The sequence below is a fragment of the Phoenix dactylifera genome, chromosome 1 (genome assembly GCF_051530095.1).
Source record: "Phoenix dactylifera cultivar Ajwa chromosome 1, Ajwa_hap1_PhDact_Kaust_v1.1, whole genome shotgun sequence".
NCBI classification, from domain to species: domain Eukaryota; kingdom Viridiplantae; phylum Streptophyta; class Magnoliopsida; order Arecales; family Arecaceae; genus Phoenix; species Phoenix dactylifera.
This window is the reverse complement of record NC_143190.1, coordinates 37522594-37543520: the sequence shown is the minus strand read 5'-3', so window position 1 is coordinate 37543520 and position 20927 is coordinate 37522594. Positions and strand designations below refer to the sequence as shown.

The window sequence follows — 20927 nt, the reverse complement described above, 5'->3', positions numbered from 1 at the left end:
AGCGGTCTGCGAGGGATGCAGTTGCTTCACGACATTCGCCATCTTTTAGGTGAATGCATTGCTTTTCGGACTATTTTTGTGTACAGAGAGGCCAACAATACTATAGATTGGGTGGCTTCTTATGCGATCCATTATTTCGGATGTGTAATCTGACTCTGTACCCTTTTTTTGCATTTTCTACTTCTTTCTGACTTTATGGACTACACTCACATCCATTGAGTCATCGATGTACCAAAAAAAAGAAAAAAATTCTAGACACTCATTTGAAATATCACTGCATGTGGAGCCACGCATGCCGCGAATAGTGCGGCGTTACTAGGTAGCTATCTATGTAGTTGAATATAGTGGCACTTTCTTTTGAGAGGCGACTTCAACTATATTTGGGTACCTCAGGGACATTACAATTTACAGGGGCCGATGCGATGGGTTGTTTATATATCAGGGTTTTGTAGAGCAGCCGTTACAACAACAGAAAAAAAAAGAGAGAGGCATAGATTTGCAAATGGGTTCAGCATATTCTGTGTATAATATTAGGAATATATGAATGATTGGCTGTTAAATGATGTGAAGGTTTGGTTGGGCCTGAGGAGACTGTAGCCTTGGGTCAGGAAGTAGACTTGTTCGCGAGCCGGGCAGTGCTCAACATCAAAATTCGTTAAAACGGGTCTGGCCCAAGGTTTCTGGTCCGACGGCTCAGCTCAGGCCTACAAAATAAGCCCGCTTTTCCCCGTCTCCGCTCGTGTCTCCTCTCCTCCTCTTCTTCTCCCATTGCAGTCGGCAGTCACCCCTATCTTCCTCTTCTTCTCCTCCCATTTCTGCCTGCAACCACATCTCTCTTCTTCCTCTTCTTCTTCTCCCATTCGACCACGCTCCATTCTCGCATCCTAACTCCAAGGCCTCTGTTGCTGCTGTCAACGGCAGTACCATCATGTCAGTCCACCACCACCAATGGCTGTTCCCTCCTCCTCCTCTGTTGAAACATTGTCCTAAAAGCTTAAGCTAATAGGATGAGATAGAGGTAGATTTATTTATATATTTTATATTTTCTTAATTACATTTCTTCTCATATGTAGGCCGAACTTTTCTTTAATGGGTAAGTTGAAATTACCGTTTTGTTTTAAAAGCTTAAGATGATAGGATGAGATAAATTTATTTATATACTTTATATTTTCTTACATCCTTTACGTCGCCTTAACTTAAAAGGAAACCCATCCCTTCCTAGGCCAACCGCTCCGACGGTCTTTAACCCAGCTCTACATGGATCTTTTGTCAACAAAAATAAGCTTGAAAAAAGTCTTCTGTTTTTTCCTCCCCAAATTCTACGTGGTATCTGTGAGAAATCTGTGGGTTTTGTTAATGGATATTGGCTGGTTTAGGGCCTATGACTTTCAGGATTTTACAAGTATGAATCGTACTGATCCTATAAGCCTTTGGGTTCGCAGCTGAACTTTTCCTTCAAGTTTGCTGCATCAGTGAATGCATGTGCTTTGCTATTAGTGACTGCTTCTTCTATGATGTGCGTCAAGAAGAGAGAGCTGTCATCATCACTTGAGTTGGAGAGGGCGTAATATGATAGAGGATTATAGCTTAACTGATCTTGAAGATGGCACCTACAATACATGAGAGAGAAGGGCACCCATCTTAAAAGAAAAAACCTAAAAGTCAAATAAGAATAAAACTCTTGCTACTAACGGAGCCTGTGAATCTCATAACTTAAAAAAAAAATAAATGCAAAATAGTTAATTACTTGGTGTGTATCATCTGACCACACGTACTAATAAAAAGTATGTTCTGAAAATTATATATCGATTTATCTGAAAGTGTGTATTGGATCACTACTAGTTGTGTATGAGATAAGCTTACAGTATATATCAAAATGTCTATAAATAACTTAATATTTCATACGAAATAACGTCTTTGACATCAATTGATAGAGTTGCGTGTTCTAATAGTAGCGACTTATGTTAAGGTTCTTAAAATTTTGTTAGCAGGTGAGAAGGAAATAAGTTGGGTTCCTGCATTCTATCCAGAAGATGCAGAGCTTAAAAACCTAGGTTGCCTTGGTTTATTATTCTACATGTATTTATGATTCTTCTAATGTACCCTGTTGTAGGACTATTGTGCTGTTCTGCCTGCTCTTTCTTCGCTGGGTGTCAGTAAATTCGGGTGGACAAGTTCTGTTAGAAGATAGCCTTTTAAGAGATGGTTCCGTCGGGTTAAAAAAATAGAGGACACCAACTGAATGTTCAGTGATGGTCGCAGTCGCCGTTTCCCAGTTCCATCAAACTTATTTCAAATAACATTTGGTCTTCAAAACACGCTTGGAGTAGGAAGAGAAGGAATGGCCTAGAGGGTTATGTTTCAGAAGACCACGCTCAGATGGTGGAGAGAGAAATAAAATTAGAAAGACAAGCAGATCCATTGGACATGGCGGGTACAAAGAGATAGGGTTCGGGTTGTATCTTTCGCGTGAACGAATGATTGATCTTTTTGGGCATGCCAAGAATATTGAGCTGTAGACTTGATGCTTAGGATTCTATTCATTTTAAATTTGTTTGGTGCATGAAATTCTTTTTTTCCTAAAAATTTGGTGCTTAAAAAGTAGTTTTTGCATATTTGATTGACCATTAAAAAATGATACATTCCAAAGTACGTAGAATACTCGTTACGCCTTTAATAAAGAGAAAGATCTTATCTTATTATATCTAAAAGCTTAAAAAATATTGTTATTTCACCTACTCAGTATAATATCATTTATTTCTCTCATGAACCAATATAATATAATCTACAATTTAGCTACAACTTGCATTCATAACCCAGGCAGTTAAATTCATTTATCTGCTGTTTCCCTGCTCATCCACTTTGCAATTTGAATAGTATATAACAATTAAGCTTGCTAGTTCCCTGGTGATCTCAAATTTATACTAGACGTTCTTCCAGATTTCATCTCCTGGAGACTGGGAGAAAGTTAAAAGATTCTCTACAGCGAGTGAGCGTTCAGCAGAACATGGCCCTACCTCTCCTCATCTTGCTAAACCAAACTCAACCCACATACCAAGCACGCCCAGCGCAACATAAAATATTTTTTTTTTTTTGGTACATCGGCAGCTAATATTAATCCAGAGAGTCCAAAGAAAGGGTACACTCTAAGAATAGGAGAACAGATACATGGCGAGTCCAGAAAATCTCATCGAAGTAGTGAGTAGCAAAGAAGGTGACTCAATCTGCAGCTCTTTTCGCCTTCTGGTAGACATGCGCGACCTAAAAGGCATTACACTCCGCCGATAGCCTTCAGATGTTGACTAAAAGAGAATGGTCTGCTTTTCTCAGCTTCATCTGTAGAATCCGCTCAATAAGTAGAATCCGCTCAATAATCTCCACTGAATCGTCTTCTAAGATGATACTCCCCTTCTCGAGCACCCTGTGGCATGGGAGATTTCTCCCACGCCGCCCTAAGTTCAGCATGAAATGTTCAGGCCTCGAGCTTGGGATATCGACAAGCCCGAGGGATGCCTCGGATCCCGATCCATGACACGTAATCTTCCAGAAAGTTTGGCACCTTATCCTACGTCGCCTCTGACGATAAGCCTACGCTACTCTGTTCTCTCGGCCTTATCCCTCTCGTTCTCACGTCGGGAGTCCAATCTCTTGTAACCGTTTCCTTCGTCACCACATAACAAATCCAGACTCTCGAAACACGGAACCCGGACACAAAAAACAAAAATATTATTAAATTCACCAACTGAAGCAGCCAAGAATTATCTCAAATCCAGTTGACTGATATATATATATATATATATATATATATATATATATATATATATATAAACAAAACAAAAACTTTGGCACCCAATTCACAATGCTTGGAATGAAAAGAAAAGAATTTTAATTTTTGGCCTGCCGAGATTGTTGAATCTTTCTTTCTTCAACTTGTTTGTAGAGGATATGTTTGTGCATCTAAGATTTCACATTGGAACAAAATAGCAAATTGGTTTGTTTTCCATGATTGATTCTATTATTTTCTGCCATGCAATGCAATTTCTCTTTAATGTCTGTGGGTGGGTACATGAGGCCCATTGGATTTGCTCCTGTGTTCTCTCTAAAACTTCCCAATGTTATAGGACTTACCAGCAGTCTAGTTAGCTAGCTCGTTCATTGCACAATGCAACCTAATTTTATAGAATGCAAGTTTGGATAAACTTGAGCTCAATATTCCTCCAATTTGATGAGTGTAATTGACCCAAACTCATCACAAGATTGACCGTGTGAAAAAAAATATACAATGGATGAATCCACTGCTTCACATTTTGGATAAATTTGGGCTGAGGTTTCAAATCCTTTTGGAGTAGATTTGGATTATTCATCATGATCAAGTTTGACTTCATCAAGTCTTGGAAGCTGCTGATGAGTTTGTCTCCACCAGAAATGGACGCGTGGCCATTGATTGGACGGCTATGATCTGTTGAAGCACAGGTGTCCATCTTGCTAGTTCACACGCAGTTCATACGCAAGAAGACACGAATCCAAAGCGTTAACTTGCATGAGCTGATGAACTTCCAAGTATTTATGAAACCTTTTGGAGGTATGGTCTCGTGGAGATAGCAGCCAACTACAGCCTAAAAGAAAGAAGAAATAATTACATCATAATAACCATGTTAGAGAGATGAACGTAATAAGTTGTCATCACCAAACATATTGGAAGAGGCACCAGTCTGAAAGTTTTTGTTCTTTTCTTCTTGGGAAAAATGGGCTGTAACCATGCCTACTTTTTTCCGAAAGGATATGGATCCTTTTTCCTTTATAAATGGAGAGAATGGAGGACACTTCCATCCATTAATTCGTTGCAGCCCTTATGCAAGCACCACCTCTCCGGGTTTCCTCCATGGCTTCATCTTTTTCTGTGCCTTCAATGGTTAGTCTCTCATAACTAATTTACGATATCTCCATTCTTACTTGTTTCCTATAGCTGATTTAGTTTTTGTTCAGAGATGGCAGGATTCATCACTTGCTATGAGTGGCAGGACTGGGTTTCTAATTTCTGATTTCTAGTTTTGACATCATGGCATGTATCAAAACTCAAGGAACTTAGAACCAATTGCTCAAATGGGATTTTGATCTCTAGATTCTTGGCTTGGCTAAATCATTCCTGCATTAAACAATGAACTATCGACGAGTACTAAATTCATCTTGTTGATATGCAGTGGGGGATATAAGGTTTCTTATTTAATTTTTTGGACATGGTACCCATGCTTGTCTCCAAAACCATGGGTTCCAGCTACTCTTGTATGTCCTATGAAATGGCTAGGAATTTTGTATGCATGAGGTATGAAACTTCTCATACGACGACGATGAACCTTTTATGGGTCGGCTTTTGTAATGTGAAATATTCTATGGCACTTGACAATATTCCATCAGATTCACAGAATACCAGTCGTTTTCTTTCTTCTTCTTTTCTTTTTGGTGATAAGGATACCAGTCTTCTACTTATTTGGCTATTTGCAAGTTCACGAATCGCTCAGTAAGAAATTTTCCCCATCACCTTGCTTTTATCAATAGCTTCAATAATTCCATTTCCAAATAGATATTAGAGAATAGCTGACAGTGACCCATCACACTATCTCAAAAAAAACAGTAACGCATCAACCTAGTTTATGAATTTTGTTTTTTCCTATAAAATGTATTTGTTTTTAATTTTACTTTTTTTGAGCAAAGAAAAGTATATTTCTCAGCTATTGCTTTTCCTCCTTCTGTTCTTCAGTAATTATCTCCCACCAATGGATGCTTTGCATTCCATGAACAGGCACATTTTCCCCTTGTTTTAATCATATTTTTTGGTGTTATATAAAGCTGATATATATAGTTTATTTGAACAAGAAATAAAAATGATTTGAGTGTTGCATTCTATATCATACATATACATAAGTACATTTATATTTATGTACATACATACATACACGATCATTAAAAAAAGACATGTTGTGATGTAATATATCGTTACTTTAGAAGAACACAGTTCTCTAGTTTCAGTTACTAGCACATTATATAGATACTTGATGTGAAAGAAAACGGTGCAAGCACACAGCATCTGAGTTATCGCATCGCAACCATAACACGGAGGGGTGGCGCAAAATTATGAGCTTTGCCTCGGTAACTTACTATTTTCATGGTAGACCCTAACCCATTCTCCCAGAAAAACAGGCCAGATGAGAAATTATATTCTACTCCTTGTGCACCAAGCCAATCACAGCTGCTCGATTCTGCAGCAGTATACTGAGACAAACGCTTGATGAATAGAATCCACAGAAACAAGCAGATATAATAAATTTCTCCATTGAGTTCTGCTAGGATGGCAATAGCCTGACTGACTGGCAAGACCCAGATCTGGTGTCATTTGGAAGAGAATTGATAGGGCCAATCCATGATTGGATTTCTGAACTTGAAGAAAAACCTCAGATGCTTCATGAGATAGATAGATAGATACAACTATTCTATGATCAGACTTTTTGTTTTGTTTTTTGGATGCATATGATCAGCATTCAGTAGCATAATTTGTCAATTGGACTACTGCAGATCATGGAGGAAGAAAGCCGGTTGGAGGCCGAGGTCGCCGAGGTGCAAGCATGGTGGAACAGTGAGAGGTTCAAGCTCACCCGCCGCCCCTACACCGCTCGTGATGTGGTCTCCCTCCGCGGCACCCTTCGCCAGAGCTATGCCTCCAATGACCTTGCCAAGAAGCTGTGGCGCACCCTCAAGACTCACCAAGCAAATGGCACCGCCTCCCGCACCTTCGGCGCCCTCGACCCGGTCCAGGTCACGATGATGGCCAAGCACCTTGACACCATCTACGTCTCCGGCTGGCAGTGCTCCTCCACTCACACCACCACCAATGAGCCTGGCCCCGACCTTGCCGACTACCCATACGACACTGTCCCCAACAAGGTCGAGCACCTCTTCTTCGCCCAGCTCTACCACGACCGCAAGCAACGGGAGGCCCGAATCAGCATGAGCCGCCAAGAGCGAGCTCGTACTCCTTATGTCGATTACCTGAAGCCCATTATCGCCGACGGCGACACCGGCTTCGGCGGCGCAACCGCCACCGTCAAGCTTTCCAAGCTTTTCGTCGAACGGGGTGCGGCAGGGGTCCATATCGAGGACCAGTCGGCGGTGGCCAAGAAGTGCGGCCACATGGCTGGAAAAGTCCTGGTTGCTGTCGGCGAGCACATCAATCGTCTCGTCGCAGCGCGGCTGCAGTTCGACGTCATGGGTGTCGAGACTGTCTTGGTGGCTCGAACGGATGCTGTTGCGGCCAATTTGATCCAAACCAACGTGGATTCTAGGGACCATCAGTTCATACTGGGAGCCACCAATCCTAACCTCAGAGGAAGGAGCTTGGCTAGTGTGTTAACTGAAGCAATGGCAGCCGGAGCGGCCGGCGCGGAGCTCCAAGCCATTGAGGACGAGTGGCTGTCAATGGCCAAACTGAAATCCTTTTCTACCTGCGTCAAGGATGCAATCAGTAGCCTCAACATCAGCGAAGACGAGAAGCGGCGGAGGCTCAACGAATGGGCCTATCATTCAAGCTACGAGAAGTGTCTTTCGAATGAGAAAGGGAGGGAGATAGCTGAGAGGCTGGGTGTTAAGAACCTCTTCTGGGACTGGGACTTGCCTAGGACCAGAGAAGGCTTCTATAGGTTCCAAGGCTCGGTCACGGCAGCAATCGTCAGGGGCTGGGCCTTTGCACCTCATGCCGACCTGATATGGATGGAGACGTCGAGCCCCGACCTGGTGGAGTGCACTAAATTCGCCGAGGGGGTGAAGTCCATGCACCCTGAGATCATGTTGGCCTACAACCTCTCGCCATCCTTCAACTGGGATGCGTCGGGGATGACCGACAAGCAGATGACGGACTTCATTCCCCAGATTGCAAGGTTGGGTTTCTGCTGGCAGTTTATAACACTGGCTGGGTTCCATGCTGATGCACTGGTGATTGATACGTTTGCGAGGGACTATGCGAAGAGGGGGATGCTGGCTTATGTGGAGAGGATCCAAAGGGAGGAGAGGAACAATGGGGTCGACACACTGGCTCATCAGAAGTGGTCAGGGGCAAACTACTATGATAGGGTACTGAAGACTGTCCAGGGTGGGATCTCTTCTACTGCAGCCATGGGCAAAGGCAAGACCGTCGTCCTCCCTTCTTTACTTCATATTCTTCTGCGTAGTTTTTTTTTTTTTTTAATTTTTTTTAATATTAATATTTAGATATATCTACAAACTAATAATAAATTAACTTTGATCCTCATCTATGGCCAAAGAAAATTAAGCATTCCATCGACAAAGATATAAAACGAAGTTTTGCACTTCAAAGCACATTCAGACAGACATATGCATGTATATTTGCCAAAGAGCAATAAGTCTTCTTTTTTTTTTTCTTTTTCTGTTTGAATGGTTTACTTATTTAGGATAATTAATTTAGCTATTATAGGAAGAAATGATGAAAAAGATTATTGAAACTTGAGCCTACATGGATGGAATTGCATATTTTTGTTTTGGTTATTGTATTTTAATGGCTTAAACTAATAAAGTTTATTGACAAAGACTCCAGTGAAAACAATAAAGCTAAATTTACTTTAGAAAAGTGAAGGAAATGAAATGAATAATCAGGATTTAAATCAAGAGTCAAGAGGAATTGTCTCTCTTATATTTTTTTTCCTTCGTAATTCATTTAAGTGTTCATGCGAGAAATCCACACATTTTATGTTGTTTGTTGCTCACAGGAGTTACTGAGGAGCAGTTCAAGGAAACATGGGCTAAGCCTGGAGGTATGAATGATGGTGGCAACATGATGGTTGCCAAGCCAAGAATGTAAGGAGGATTTGCTCATGATGCAATGGTTCTCCTTGGATTATGGGGGCCTCGCTGGTTTTTTTTTTTTTTTTTCAGTTCATATAAATAATAACCTGTAATATCTCCATGGAGATTGGGCTGGTTGTTTTTGATGTTAAGCCTTTAGGACCTGTGGTGGTTAATTTACTGCATGGAAGAAATATGTCTACATGTCTTTATGCAGAAGTTTATGCTGGCACTTGATTGTTGGACATATAATCTAATATCACCTTGATTTATAGCCTTCATACGATCTCCCATGTGTTCCCCACATCATTTTGCCATGGTTTTGATGACTATATTATGGTTTACACCTCTGAACTTCTTGTAACACTTATTCCTATTATTTGGTGCCTGTCTGCTCATAATGAACGTCACCTTTCTCTCAAATGTGCAACTGTGAATAAAACTACTAATAAACATCATAAGGGATGGAGTTCTCTAACTATCAAAAATAAGAACAAGAGAAGAAAATATAGAGCTTTCAAAGCAATATATATGTGTTTAAGTTTTCTAAATTAAAAATATTTTCAAGATCATTTTGAAGACATGCAAGAATGTCTATGTGGGTGTTGAGTGTGTTATCAGCTTTCTTCTCTATAATAAATTCTATTTGTCAAGAGACCATGTAATCATGTCACTTGAGCATCATTGAAGATTTTAATAACACTAATATTCCTAAATAATTGAGCTCTTTCAAGTCTTATTTACTCAGTTTAGCTTTTATAAAAACTATTCGAAATAGAGTATTAGCCGTTACACTAGTTGTAATAATGGAAAACAAAAACTAATATGAGAAAATAATGATATTATTTGCTCAAGCTGCTGCTTTTCAAAAAAAAATTATCTACAGCTATTATTTTAATTTACACACACAGAGAAAAAGACAAAAGAAAGAAAGAACGTTGCGACAACGGCCGTTTCTGCAATTACGGAACTTTGTGGCACCTTAACGCCACTTCCCCTTCTTCTTCTGCTCCGGCGGCCGGCGTCGCTTCCCCTGCCTCCTCCGAATGCCCCCCACGCCTCCCCCACCTCCTCCTCCGCCCCGGCCCCTCTCTTCGAGCGCAGGTGCCCCGCCGCCTTCGATGCTGTCGTCGGCCCCGCCTTACCCGTGTGATGTAAGGTAACGTCTGTTCGACGGTCCAAACCTCCCTTCACGCAGTCCGTGCTCTTCTTCCCTGACTTCCACCGCCTCTCCAATCCCTTTCCACCCTCATAACCTCCGCGCAATCAATTCCGCCGACGAGCGCTCGCCTCCCAGATCTCCTCGTCCAGCGCAAGGACTGGATCCCTCTCCACCGATCTAAACCCTGCCTCCTCTCCCCCGATCTCTTCCTCCAAGTCCTCTCCTTAACCCAGCCCTACCCCGAGATCTCCCTCCACTTCTTTAATTCGGCCAATTCCAAGCTAGGGCTGCTCCCTGACCTCCGCTCCCTCTCCAGGATGGTCCAAATCGTCGTCGAGTCCGACTTCCTCGACCCCGCGAAGCACATTCTCTATTCGGTCATTCGATCCGAGCCGGCGCCGGCGGTGATCGGTTCGATTCTCCGCGCCTCCACCTGTTCTAAGTTTCGTTCTTGAATCTTATGCTTGTCTGCATCAATTGCCAGTTGCTTGGAGACTTTTAGAAACAATTAGGGTTTTGGAGTGTCAGCTGTCGGCCACCAGCTGCAATGCGCTGCTTGATGCATTGTGCTCGGACGATAGGACCGGGACGGCAGGGTGTTTCGACGCTGCCGTCGTCAGGACTGGGAGTTTGCCGGATTCCAATCCGTGGACGCGACTTCTTATACTGCACCTCTTGGGGCACTTTTCAAGAAAAGGAGGGTTGAAGAAGGCCATGAATCTGTTGAGATGCTGAGGTTGGGGCTTAAACTTGATGATGGCCACTTTCTGGATTTGTGCAATAAAAAGTTTCATTATTTAAGTTCCATTCATGAATCAAGTATGAGTGGCATGTTGCAGGGACATCATTTTTGGATTTTCAACATTTGCTGGTTTCTTATTCTGGGTATTTGTATTTAGGTTGGATTAAAGTGCAGGTGGGAGAAACTTTTCTGCAATCCACAGGTTTGATGCATAGACTTTTCATTTAACCATATCTACAATGAATTATAGCTGCCAAGGATGAGTTTTTCATGTAAATGTCCTTAGGCATGATTTCTGGAAAAAAATTATTGGACAGAATAATTCCTAGCCATATTTCTTGACTGATTGAGCTGAGAATAGCTGTTTGCTAAAAGTGCCCATTATATCTAGAATAATTCTTCCCTCTTTGAAACTTTTTCCAATCTAGGAAAACACACAGTCCAAAAGATTGAAGTCACTCAATTGAGGTGATATGAAGTTGAAGGGTTTCAAAGCAGAGGGCAGGACTAGGGAGACTTGGATTAAAGTTGTGAGAAATATTATGACTGCGCTTTTTTCTGTTAGTGAACTTGTTGGAGGAGAAATGTTGATGAACGAACTTAATGTTTATATTGAGGGTTGCATCAGAAATGATGAAAATTGTAAATTGACTAGAATCAATCATGGTGGGGACATGATCCTAGCTAGTGAGCAAAGCACTTGAATTGTAAATTATCTAAAACATGAAGATCAATTCTGGAAGTGTTGACTTCCTTTTCACCTCAAATTTCTCTGTGGTTAGCTATATTAACCCTCTTTCCTCAATTCAGTAGCTTGTCTAAATCCAGTTGTTTCATGGGTTGCTATAGTGGAAAAAATCAAATGCTTTTGCTATTGTTTTGTCAAAGAATAATGCTTTGGCATTGTTTATGAGCATCATTCAGATGTTCCACAATGCAAAACTCCACGTGCTTTGTATGTGTTCGACCTGAAAATTTGAGCGACAGTTGTCATATAGCCTCTCAAATGAAATATAGTCTTTGCTGAAAGACATCACATGAAATTTTTATTAGTTACAGGTTTAGAATTATTTTTTTGTTCCCTTGGTAAGAAGAGTTACGGCTGTGATTACTAATAGCATGCACAATATAGCGAGGACACAGAGCTCTTGCTGACTTCTACAAACATCAAGTGACCGATTCATAGAATCAAATATTTGCAGGAGAATTTTCTTGGGTTGATGCCTTGCAAGTATGACACCATATGAAGGATTGTCAAGTTGTGGAATTCTTGTTGAAATGTTTCTGGATGAAATTCACAATTATTATTATAGACATTAGAACTGATAGGATGCAAAAACATAATTGTTTCCTTTGTATTGTATTCATGCTTTGATTATGCTATTTTATCATGAAGATGATGGGAAACAATATCAATTTTATTTTGTTGGAGTATGAAGAGAATAACATTATAGTTGCTTTCTATTTGCAGACTTCGAATCATGTTCACTGATTAGAACTGACGTGTGCATTACCTCTTCTGCCAACCATCATATCCAACTCAGCACTTTGAAAGGGACCAGGCAAATGTCTGAACTTGAACTCCTGGCTGGCATTAAGGTTGTAGCCATTTATTTCAAGAACTAGAGGAATCTGTGCTTTGGAATGAAAATTATTAAGTTCTATCTAGCTACAAAATGAATTCGATGACATATAGCAAGGTCATGAAGGTTTGCTTTCTTTCAGTCATTTCTTCCATGGTTTCAGGATCGAGAGCACAATGATTGCAGCAATTACCAGAAGGATAATTATAGCAATCATCATACATTTCCTTGAATTTTTCTGAAGATTTTTTGCAGTGTGGAGGGCTTCTGTTCCAGACTGTACATGGTTCACAGCATTTGACACCTGGAAAGACAATAGCAATGTGAGTAAAGTAGATAAAAACAATGAGAGGGGTGTACTTAACTTTGCAAGAAATTAATAAAATTAATGATTGGGCTTCCCTAACAAACTAATGCATTATAATTTATTCAACTAGAACTCCGATTGACTGTATAATTAATGTGAGTATAATTAATGTGCGTACAATTGATTCACGGTGTCCTTGGAAAGCTTTTCAGGGAGTGAATAGTATTTGGTCACTCTGTTTCTGCCTGCTACTATATTGCTATACTAGATTAATCATCTTGATGATGGAACTAAGAACTAACAAACCTTTCTTACTGTAAAAAAGGAACTGAAATGAAAGTTACTACAGCATCATCCAAACATCATAGAGACATAAGGAAATGCCAATACCACGGCACATTGCCATTTCCCCTGAAAATTTAATGCAGACTGCTTGAAGGAGGATTTTGGTGGAAATGAGTATAGCATCAGTACTTAAGATGTTATTAGAAGTGAAACCAAAGACGCCAACCTTATGCGACGTAATCCAAGCGCTAGGTACTTTGTGCTTTTAGACCATGAGTTTGAAACCTATTGAGGTGAGTGAGGATTTTTGGATCATAATCGGTAAGAGTACTGGTGGAGTGGTGTAAGTTTGTGAAGCACTTTGGTGAGGCAGTGTTTGGAGACTTTGGGGCCTCGCATTCTGGTTAAATGCCCGGTCCCTCTTAGCTGAAGTTGTTCTGTGTGGGCATCACACAGGTGGTGAGGCAGGGGAGAAACATGTACAAGTTAAATAATCGAATGATAAAGAGATATCAATGGTATTCAATTTTGTAACGATATGAAAAGCAAAAGCAAAAATTTGCAAAGTTGCTATGCCTACATGCTAGTGCAAGCACTAACAAGCATGTTAGAGGCAATAATAGAATTGTTGAGTAAGGCCTGTTTGAAAGAATTGTTGGCGGTAGGATTTTTGAAAGTAAAGTTTTTATAAAAAGCTGTTTGCTATTTGGTAACTACATTTTTAAAGTACCGTGTAACTTTAGCATGTGTTTGGCAAACAAACTGAGAAAATACTTTTAGTATGACAAAATGACTATAAAGAATATTACATAGTATTATACAACATAGCATAATAAAATATAATATATATTAATATATAAATTTATAATATAGTATAATATTAATGTGATGAAATATAATATTATTATAATATAGTAATATAATATTATATACTATAGCATAATAATTTAATATAATATTAAATTATTTAATATAACATATCAATGTATTATGATATAATGTAATATAATATTATATTTATAGTATAATATAATAATAAAGGTATAAAATATTATAATTATTAGCGTGAATTAATTTTCTATCCTTTTGATGACTGTGGTATAATATAACATCATATTAAATTATTTAACATAACATATTAATGTATTATAATATAATATTATATTTATAGTATAATACAATAATAACGATATAAAATATTATAATTATTAGTGTAAATTAATTTTTCATTCTTCGATGACCATTTATCTCTTTATGTAATTATTATATTTTATTATGGATATTTTGGTCCAAAAAAAATATTATAACTTAAAATAGCTTTTCAACAATTTTTAAAAGTGCTTTTTCCGAGATGCTCCAAAATTGAGTTTCTTCCAAAAAGTTGTTTTAGCTTTCTAAAAAAGCTAAAACAACTTTTCGAAAATTTTATTAAACATTTCTATTTTATCTAAAAGTACTTTTGGAAGGCCAGAAAGTGCTTTTTGGCCCTCCAAAAGCTCCTCAAAGAGGGCTTATCCAAAGTTACTGAATAGTTTGAGAGTAAATCAGTTAATGATATTGCACCTGTCCTTAGTAAATTTCTGAATATAGCATCCTCTTGGTTAACAGTAAGTAGAGGGAAACAATTGTGTCAATGGGCTCCATAAGAAGGATCAAACAAAACCTGAATCATAATTGACATGAAAAGTACATAATAAAACCAATTCAGATTCAGATTAGGTTTAATTTTCGATATTAGCCTTGTTACTGTTGTCAATTAGGTATGATTATCATTCAAGGGGTGAATTGAAGTCAACTTTTAGGAGTGAAATATAATTCATCAAAGTTCAAGTCTAAAGTGCTGAAAATCTGACTGAACTGTCCATGCTATTAGAGGAACTTGGTTGAAAAGAGGCCAGAACTATTATTTAATTTCTTGCTTGTGATACAACCACAAAAGCAGGAGATGCAACTTTCTGCAATTGCCCTGTACTTGGATTAGGAAATTTGAAAAACAAATCGCCTGGTTTGGCGAACAAGATTTTTCTTCAGGCAATAGATTATCAGCCAAGGAACCAAGTCGTAACACAATCCCATGTCACACATGATTGGAGAAGGAATGAAAATATTGAACCTGTTAAATAAAACATTCAAGAAGGGGGTGCTATTTTGATCCAACTACATCAAAGATGAACTGATCATCGACCTTGAAGTTTCCAGTTCTATAAAATCTAGGCCAAAAATCTGGTTCCAGAGCTCAAGGAAGTGAGTCTAGATCATACCGATTCCAACTTTTCTGCGGTCCTGCCTATGATCGGCGATAGCACAGTGTCATCCATCCTCTATTGCGAGATGAATGAAAACACGGCAGTGCAAACCAAGTTTGTTGGAATTGTTTTATGGGGCTTTGAAGTGATTAGCAAGGAAATGAAAGGGGATAACAAGCTGGCTGCAGATGCTACCCTCAGGAGCGGCCCAATGTATTTGTGGCCTAAGACCGTTTTGTCTTTAAGGCCTTCCTTGCAGTAAGACGGCCTAAGGCTAACTTACAGGAGGACTTTTTTTTCTTTCTATTCTTTGAGGTTTTTCTGGGCCTTAAGCGACCACCTGAGTCGCCTAAGGGTTGGGCTGGCTCTGGCTACCCTCAGACCAAAACATGGATAAAAACTATCATGGTGTGGTATCAATGAAACTGTTTTTATGCAGTGTTAATAAAATGAACGAATGAGAAATGAAGGTCGAGGACAGTAGAGTTTTTTCCATTGTTTGAATCATGGTGACCACAATAATGAATGCTTTGGTCAAAAGAACTAAAACAGCATAGCACATCCATTTCGGGACCTATGCTGCAGCGTTGTTCTAGTTTGGACATGATCAACTGCTTTTGAGACCTAAGGAAACCAAAATCATTACATAATCTATACAAGATAACCCGTCAAACATTTTCAACAGTAGCAAGCAAATACGTCCAAGTAAAGGAACAGGGCGGTATGCACCTTATAATAGAGATAAGCTCACTCTTATGCAAAAACTCCACAATAACAAAAAAAATTCAATCCATAGATCATAACATTCTGCTGCAGAGTGGTTACCACACATGTTTTGAGCACAATGGCTAACCTGACATTCAATGTTGTCTAGTATCTCTCCCTGTGCCTCAACTAGTACTGCCATATCCATGAAAATCTGGAAAGAAAATAATATTAAACCAAATAATTGCATGAATAAGCTTAATTATCTGGACATCGACAGAAGCTACCTGATGTAGTTCAAGTAGTTTTTTCTCAATCTCTTTGACAGCATCATGCCTTTCTTGAATTTCTTCCACAGTGCCAATCACCTGCAGAGCCTCATTATCAGTTATCAGATCACTAGTAAAAATCTGGAAGACCATGTAAAACCTCTTGGAACAGGGTTGAAGACATTGGGTAGTAGATGACCAACATGGTGTGATAAACATATTGTTTGCATATTCTCCATAGCATACAGTGGAAATTGGACATACCTGCCCTCGACCCATGTCCTGAATTGCCTTTTGAAAGATTTGCTCACTGTTTCCAGTCTCAATCAGATGGTCAATCATCTATACAAGTTTGAGCAGTCACTAAGTAGTGTAATAGAGAGGCATGATCATGATGAAAATTCTGCATTAGGTGTAAGGCTAACCTCTTCAGTTGGCCGTGCTCCTGTGACTGTTCAAATAACAAGATCTTGAGCCGTAAGTCCAAGGACATAAACGCTGACGAAGAATGTAATATAAAGGGAACTACAGAACATGAATCTATTAGCTAAGAAGGAAAATAGAGGAAAGGTTTTGAACCTGCAAAGATCCTTCTTTCGACAACCTCTCTGTATTCATCTTGGATAGTTTGCCGAAGGTTCTGCAAAAGATATTCACTGATTAGAAAAGATACAATAGCAAAGGCAAAGACATTTTTTGTGAGATGGATTGAGAAATAATAGCTGATATACACCTGAAAATCATTCATTTTATCCTTCAATTTCTTTTTCAAGGCACTGCATACAAGGGAAATAATAATAATTGAAGTCAACAATTGTAACAACACAATCTTCTGGCTCAGTTGACTTTTAATAGAAATGATAGAAACGTCAGACAAATAGCTTGTAAAACTCACGCAGTCATAGTCATCCTGGAGCGGTCGACGCCTGTTCCCTTCTCACAGCCAGGCTTACTTCGGTTTATTAAATTCTACAGAGGAAGCAAGTAAGTACTGCTGAAACTAAAGTCATCATCCTCAAAAAAGTAGTGACACAAAATCCAGAGAATGAATAATACATCTTTGTCAATTTCTTCTAATCGTGTTTTGATGTTACGCACGATTTTTCCCACTTCATCCACATATTTCTCCATTTGCTGCTTGATTGCTGCGATGAATCAAACATTAATTTTTGGCAACCATCTTGCTTGATATTTGACAAGGAAGATCATGATGGAACATAAAAGTTAATAAAAGAGAACTGCACCTTTCATGGCAGAGGCTTTAGTAACATATCTAGACTCTTCCTTAGCTTCCTGGTATAGTTTAGAAATGATTAGTTAACATCACATACTGTACATGTTATAATTGATTGCTGCTTGTGCCTTGGCCTTGTCATTGCATAACTTCATAGCACAAGATAGACATACCTCAAAAGAAGCCTTAGTAATCTTTAAGAAATGCAGAAAATATAAGTATAAAAGAGACAGGAACAAAATAATTTGCTCTAGGCAACTCAAGCGGACATATTACCAGAACTAGAAGTGATTTTTTTTTTTTTAAAAAAAAAAAATGCAATCTTCGTACCTGAAGTTTTTGAAGGTGTTTAGATAGCTTTTCCATCAGCTTTTCAACATCTTTAACCTAACATCATAAGAACCAAAATTCTTGAGAAGATACAAGAAAAGATACATTCTGACGTATAATCTAACATCTCTGTAAGTACTAATTAAACTATGCATGCCAAGGCAAGTGCTAAAAAGCGTGAGAGAAAAGGAAAGCAAAAGAACATGCAAGCGAACAAAACCAACTAGAAAATGAATTAACAGTACATTTTGTATGGTAAACAAGAAAGAAGAGATAGAGAAGATAATCAAGCCTTGCAAGCTAAACATATAGGCCACCACATTTACATCACATTAGATTCAAAAATAATTCATGACTCCTGCGTTCAAATACATGATGTATTGTCAGAACTAGACAGAACTGAGGTCATAGTAAGAGGTACCTCTTTAAAAAAATCTTCCATTCCATAGTCTGATTTTCCTTTTGGAACCTGAATTCCTAATTCCATATCTTTCTCCTTAGGAGACTGATCTGAGCTCATTACAAAGGAATCCTGCATTGGAATGCACCATGGTGAACAAAATATTACTGATGAAGCAGCAGGACAAAATAAGTGCGTATGTGGTCTGAATGAAGATAGTAAAGATAAAAACAGAAGCCTAGGAACAAAATATTAGTGATGAAGCAGGAGGACAAAATAAGTGCGTATGTGGTCTGAATGAGGATAGTAAAGATAAAAACAGAAGCCTAAGAGTACATAAATTACAAAGTACACTGCTTTGCTTTGACGCCTTTTGATGTCTCGTTGACTTCTAGTCATCAGTCTATACACTGATGGTAGGGAGCACCTGTCACATGAAAGTTGTCCCCAAATTTTGCCATACTAAGGGAAGCCATCCAACTTTAAAATGTCTTGCTAGTTACTGAAGAGATGTACCCCTGTGGCCATATTTTCTTCCTTTTTTTAAAACTGCAATTCTAGATTTTCATAAAACTGAGTTCTCATAGCTCTATTCCAACTATATATTCTTGCAGCCAATTGTTCAGCTGGTTGCCGCTTTTTTTTCTTTGCTTCACATTTCATGAAATAGAACAAGATGAATCTACACCTTTCCCCAAGAAAAGTTTCATAATGCTTAGGAGCAACCTGAATCAGTTTTTACTTGCAATTCAGGTCCCTAAGTTTTAGCTACATGTCAAATAAAAATAAGAGTATCCGACATATGAACCTCTTTTCAGTTAAAGTGTCTGATTTATGACCCTTGAAACGAAAGCCATCAACTTACTAAGGTATATGGTTTGTTAGACTCTTCATGGTATATTTTATGAATCGATTCCAAGTCCGATCCAATAATCTAATTCAGTGTCAACTATATCGAAAGTTTCTGAGCAATTGTGGCTGTACTTTGTAACCATAGCCAAAGTACACTTTTGATGACTATGCTGCACGCACAAGCAAATCCTCAACTCAAAGACACGTACCTTTTTCAGCCAAAAATAATTAAAAAAAAGGCATGTACCTTAATTTTAGCAACAGCAAATCGAGCAAAAAAATGGATTCAAATTAAACTAAGCTGTTTTCTTGAAGAAGTTAATTTCCGTGGGTGCCAACTGGTTCAGTTGGTAAAAGTGGGGCGAAATTCATGTATACAAGTAGCAGCTTACGTATATAAAGAAGTTTAACCAGTTCCAAACCCTTGTAACCGGTGCGAAATTTGTGTAGACAAGCAACAAAACTCCCTTTAAACAAAGAATTCTTTTATATTTGGACACGAAGCCTGGAAGAAGTCTCAAAATTAAACGCCAAAATTTTAAAGCCCCACAGGAATAAATGCAAGACTATGCAGTTTATATATAAGATTATATGATCAAAAAAAGAAGAAGAAGAAATAAGAACCTTTAGGCCATGAAAAGATCATATATGGGGAAAAATTGGAACAGATTAACTCTACTTTTGCTTGCAACTACAAAAAGGAAGGAGATTATTACAGAAAGAAGGTCGTTCATCTTGTTAGTATTCCACAAGGAGGGGGTGCCGAACGAGCCTTAGGAAAGTTGAAGAGGGGTTTGGAAGGCAGGGAGGAGAGTCGAGAAGAAGTTGGCCGGCAGAAAAGAAGCGAGAGGAAGAAAAAAACGACAAAAGGAGGCGATGCCTGGCGTTAAGAAATACAAGCATTGGAGGCCTCCTGCATATAAAAATTAGAAGCATAGAAGACCACGTATCGTATGGAGCTTCCCACGTCCCAATCCTGTCGACTCGTTTGGCTCCGGGAAGGGAAGGAGGAAAGTATGGACAAAAAAAAAATAGAAAAAATATTTTATATTTGATTTTTTTAAAAAAAATAGAAAAGTGATTTTTTCTGGGTTTATATTTAATAAAAAAATTAATATATGATATAAAAAAGTCCAATTTTTACGGGTTAGAATTTAGAGTATTTTTTTTCAAAAATATCCTTAAACTTTTGAATAGAATGAGATAAGATTTTTTCATTTATTTAATGCATAACATATATTTTATATATATATTTTTAAAAAAAATTGATCCACAATCAAATATAAACTACTCTACAATATGCCATTTTTCATGATTAACTAAATATACAAAAATTATTTTTCATCACCCCCTTCTCTCTGAATCAGATTAACACCATAATTATATAGTGCTAATCAGATAGAGTTATGGTTAACTGTTGCATTAAGCTTGATTATACTATAAATTATTTTGTTCTTTAAGTCTTTAATATATCTATTGCTGCAGATTCGGACCGAGGTCAGATTGCAGCTCGGACGACTCTAAAGCTAGCTGGAATCGAGCTGAGCATGCTAGTTGAGGCATGCTAGAACCGGCTTCCTTCAATGATGGCCTACAAAAAATCCACTTGACGGAGTATTTCCCGATGCCAAAGTCAAAATAGAGAGGCAATAATATAGAAAGAAGAGAATTTCAGCTGAGTTTGTTCTCTTCTCTCTGAGTAATATGGCATGCCTACGTGAGGTTTCTCGGGCTGTCCTTTTATATAGGAGAGTCAGATTTGTTGTTATCTAGGTTGATGTGGCGTCGCTAATATAAGACGCTTCATCACTAATACTTTTAAAAAGCATCACCGATTAGCGACGCTTATAAGCGTCGGCGTTTATTATAACTCACCACATGAACTAAAAGCGCCCTAAAGTTGGTTTTCAGCGATAATATAGCCGATGCTTTTACAATGCTTTAGAAAGCATCGAAAATAAA

General features: G+C 38.6%; 2 protein-coding genes and 1 long non-coding RNA gene across 3 annotated transcripts; 2 read left to right on the top strand and 1 right to left on the bottom strand.

Annotated features, from left to right (window-relative positions):
• Positions 1–4426: 4426 nt before the first annotated feature.
• On the top strand, positions 4427–9162 carry ICL (isocitrate lyase). The gene is made up of 3 exons (XM_008804993.5): positions 4427–4912; positions 6571–8173; positions 8775–9162. The coding sequence occupies exons 1-3, from the start codon at positions 4853–4855 to the stop codon at positions 8864–8866; spliced, it is 1755 nt and encodes a 584-aa protein (XP_008803215.4). The 5' UTR covers positions 4427–4852; the 3' UTR covers positions 8867–9162.
• Positions 9163–9812: 650 nt separating this feature from the next.
• LOC148715223 (uncharacterized) lies at positions 9813–12747 on the top strand. Its single transcript, XR_016413238.1, has 2 exons — positions 9813–10956; positions 12226–12747. It is a non-coding gene; the product is annotated as an uncharacterized LOC148715223 (long non-coding RNA).
• LOC103716820 (syntaxin-132-like) lies at positions 12480–19932 on the bottom strand. The gene is made up of 13 exons (XM_039125934.3): positions 19682–19932; positions 18135–18245; positions 17714–17770; positions 17394–17442; positions 17206–17294; positions 17045–17118; positions 16883–16925; positions 16729–16789; positions 16575–16600; positions 16414–16491; positions 16168–16248; positions 16029–16094; positions 12480–12641 (listed from the first exon to the last, which is right to left on the bottom strand). The coding sequence occupies exons 1-13, from the start codon at positions 19697–19699 to the stop codon at positions 12480–12482; spliced, it is 915 nt and encodes a 304-aa protein (XP_038981862.3). The 5' UTR covers positions 19700–19932.
• Between the last annotated feature and the right edge of the window lie 995 nt (positions 19933–20927).

Coding starts and splice junctions, on each gene's coding strand:
- ICL (XM_008804993.5), top strand. CDS start 4,853: ATGCAAGCACCACCTCTCCGGGTTTCCTCCATGGCTTCATCTTTTTCT. Junction 4,913..6,570: donor CTTTTTCTGTGCCTTCAATG/GTTAGTCTCTCA, acceptor GGACTACTGCAG/ATCATGGAGGAAGAAAGCCG. Junction 8,174..8,774: donor TACTGCAGCCATGGGCAAAG/GCAAGACCGTCG, acceptor TGTTGCTCACAG/GAGTTACTGAGGAGCAGTTC.
- LOC103716820 (XM_039125934.3), bottom strand. Junction 16,601..16,728: donor CGAAAGAAGGATCTTTGCAG/GTTCAAAACCTT, acceptor TTATTTGAACAG/TCACAGGAGCACGGCCAACT. Junction 16,095..16,167: donor AACTACTTGAACTACATCAG/GTAGCTTCTGTC, acceptor TTTTCTTTCCAG/ATTTTCATGGATATGGCAGT.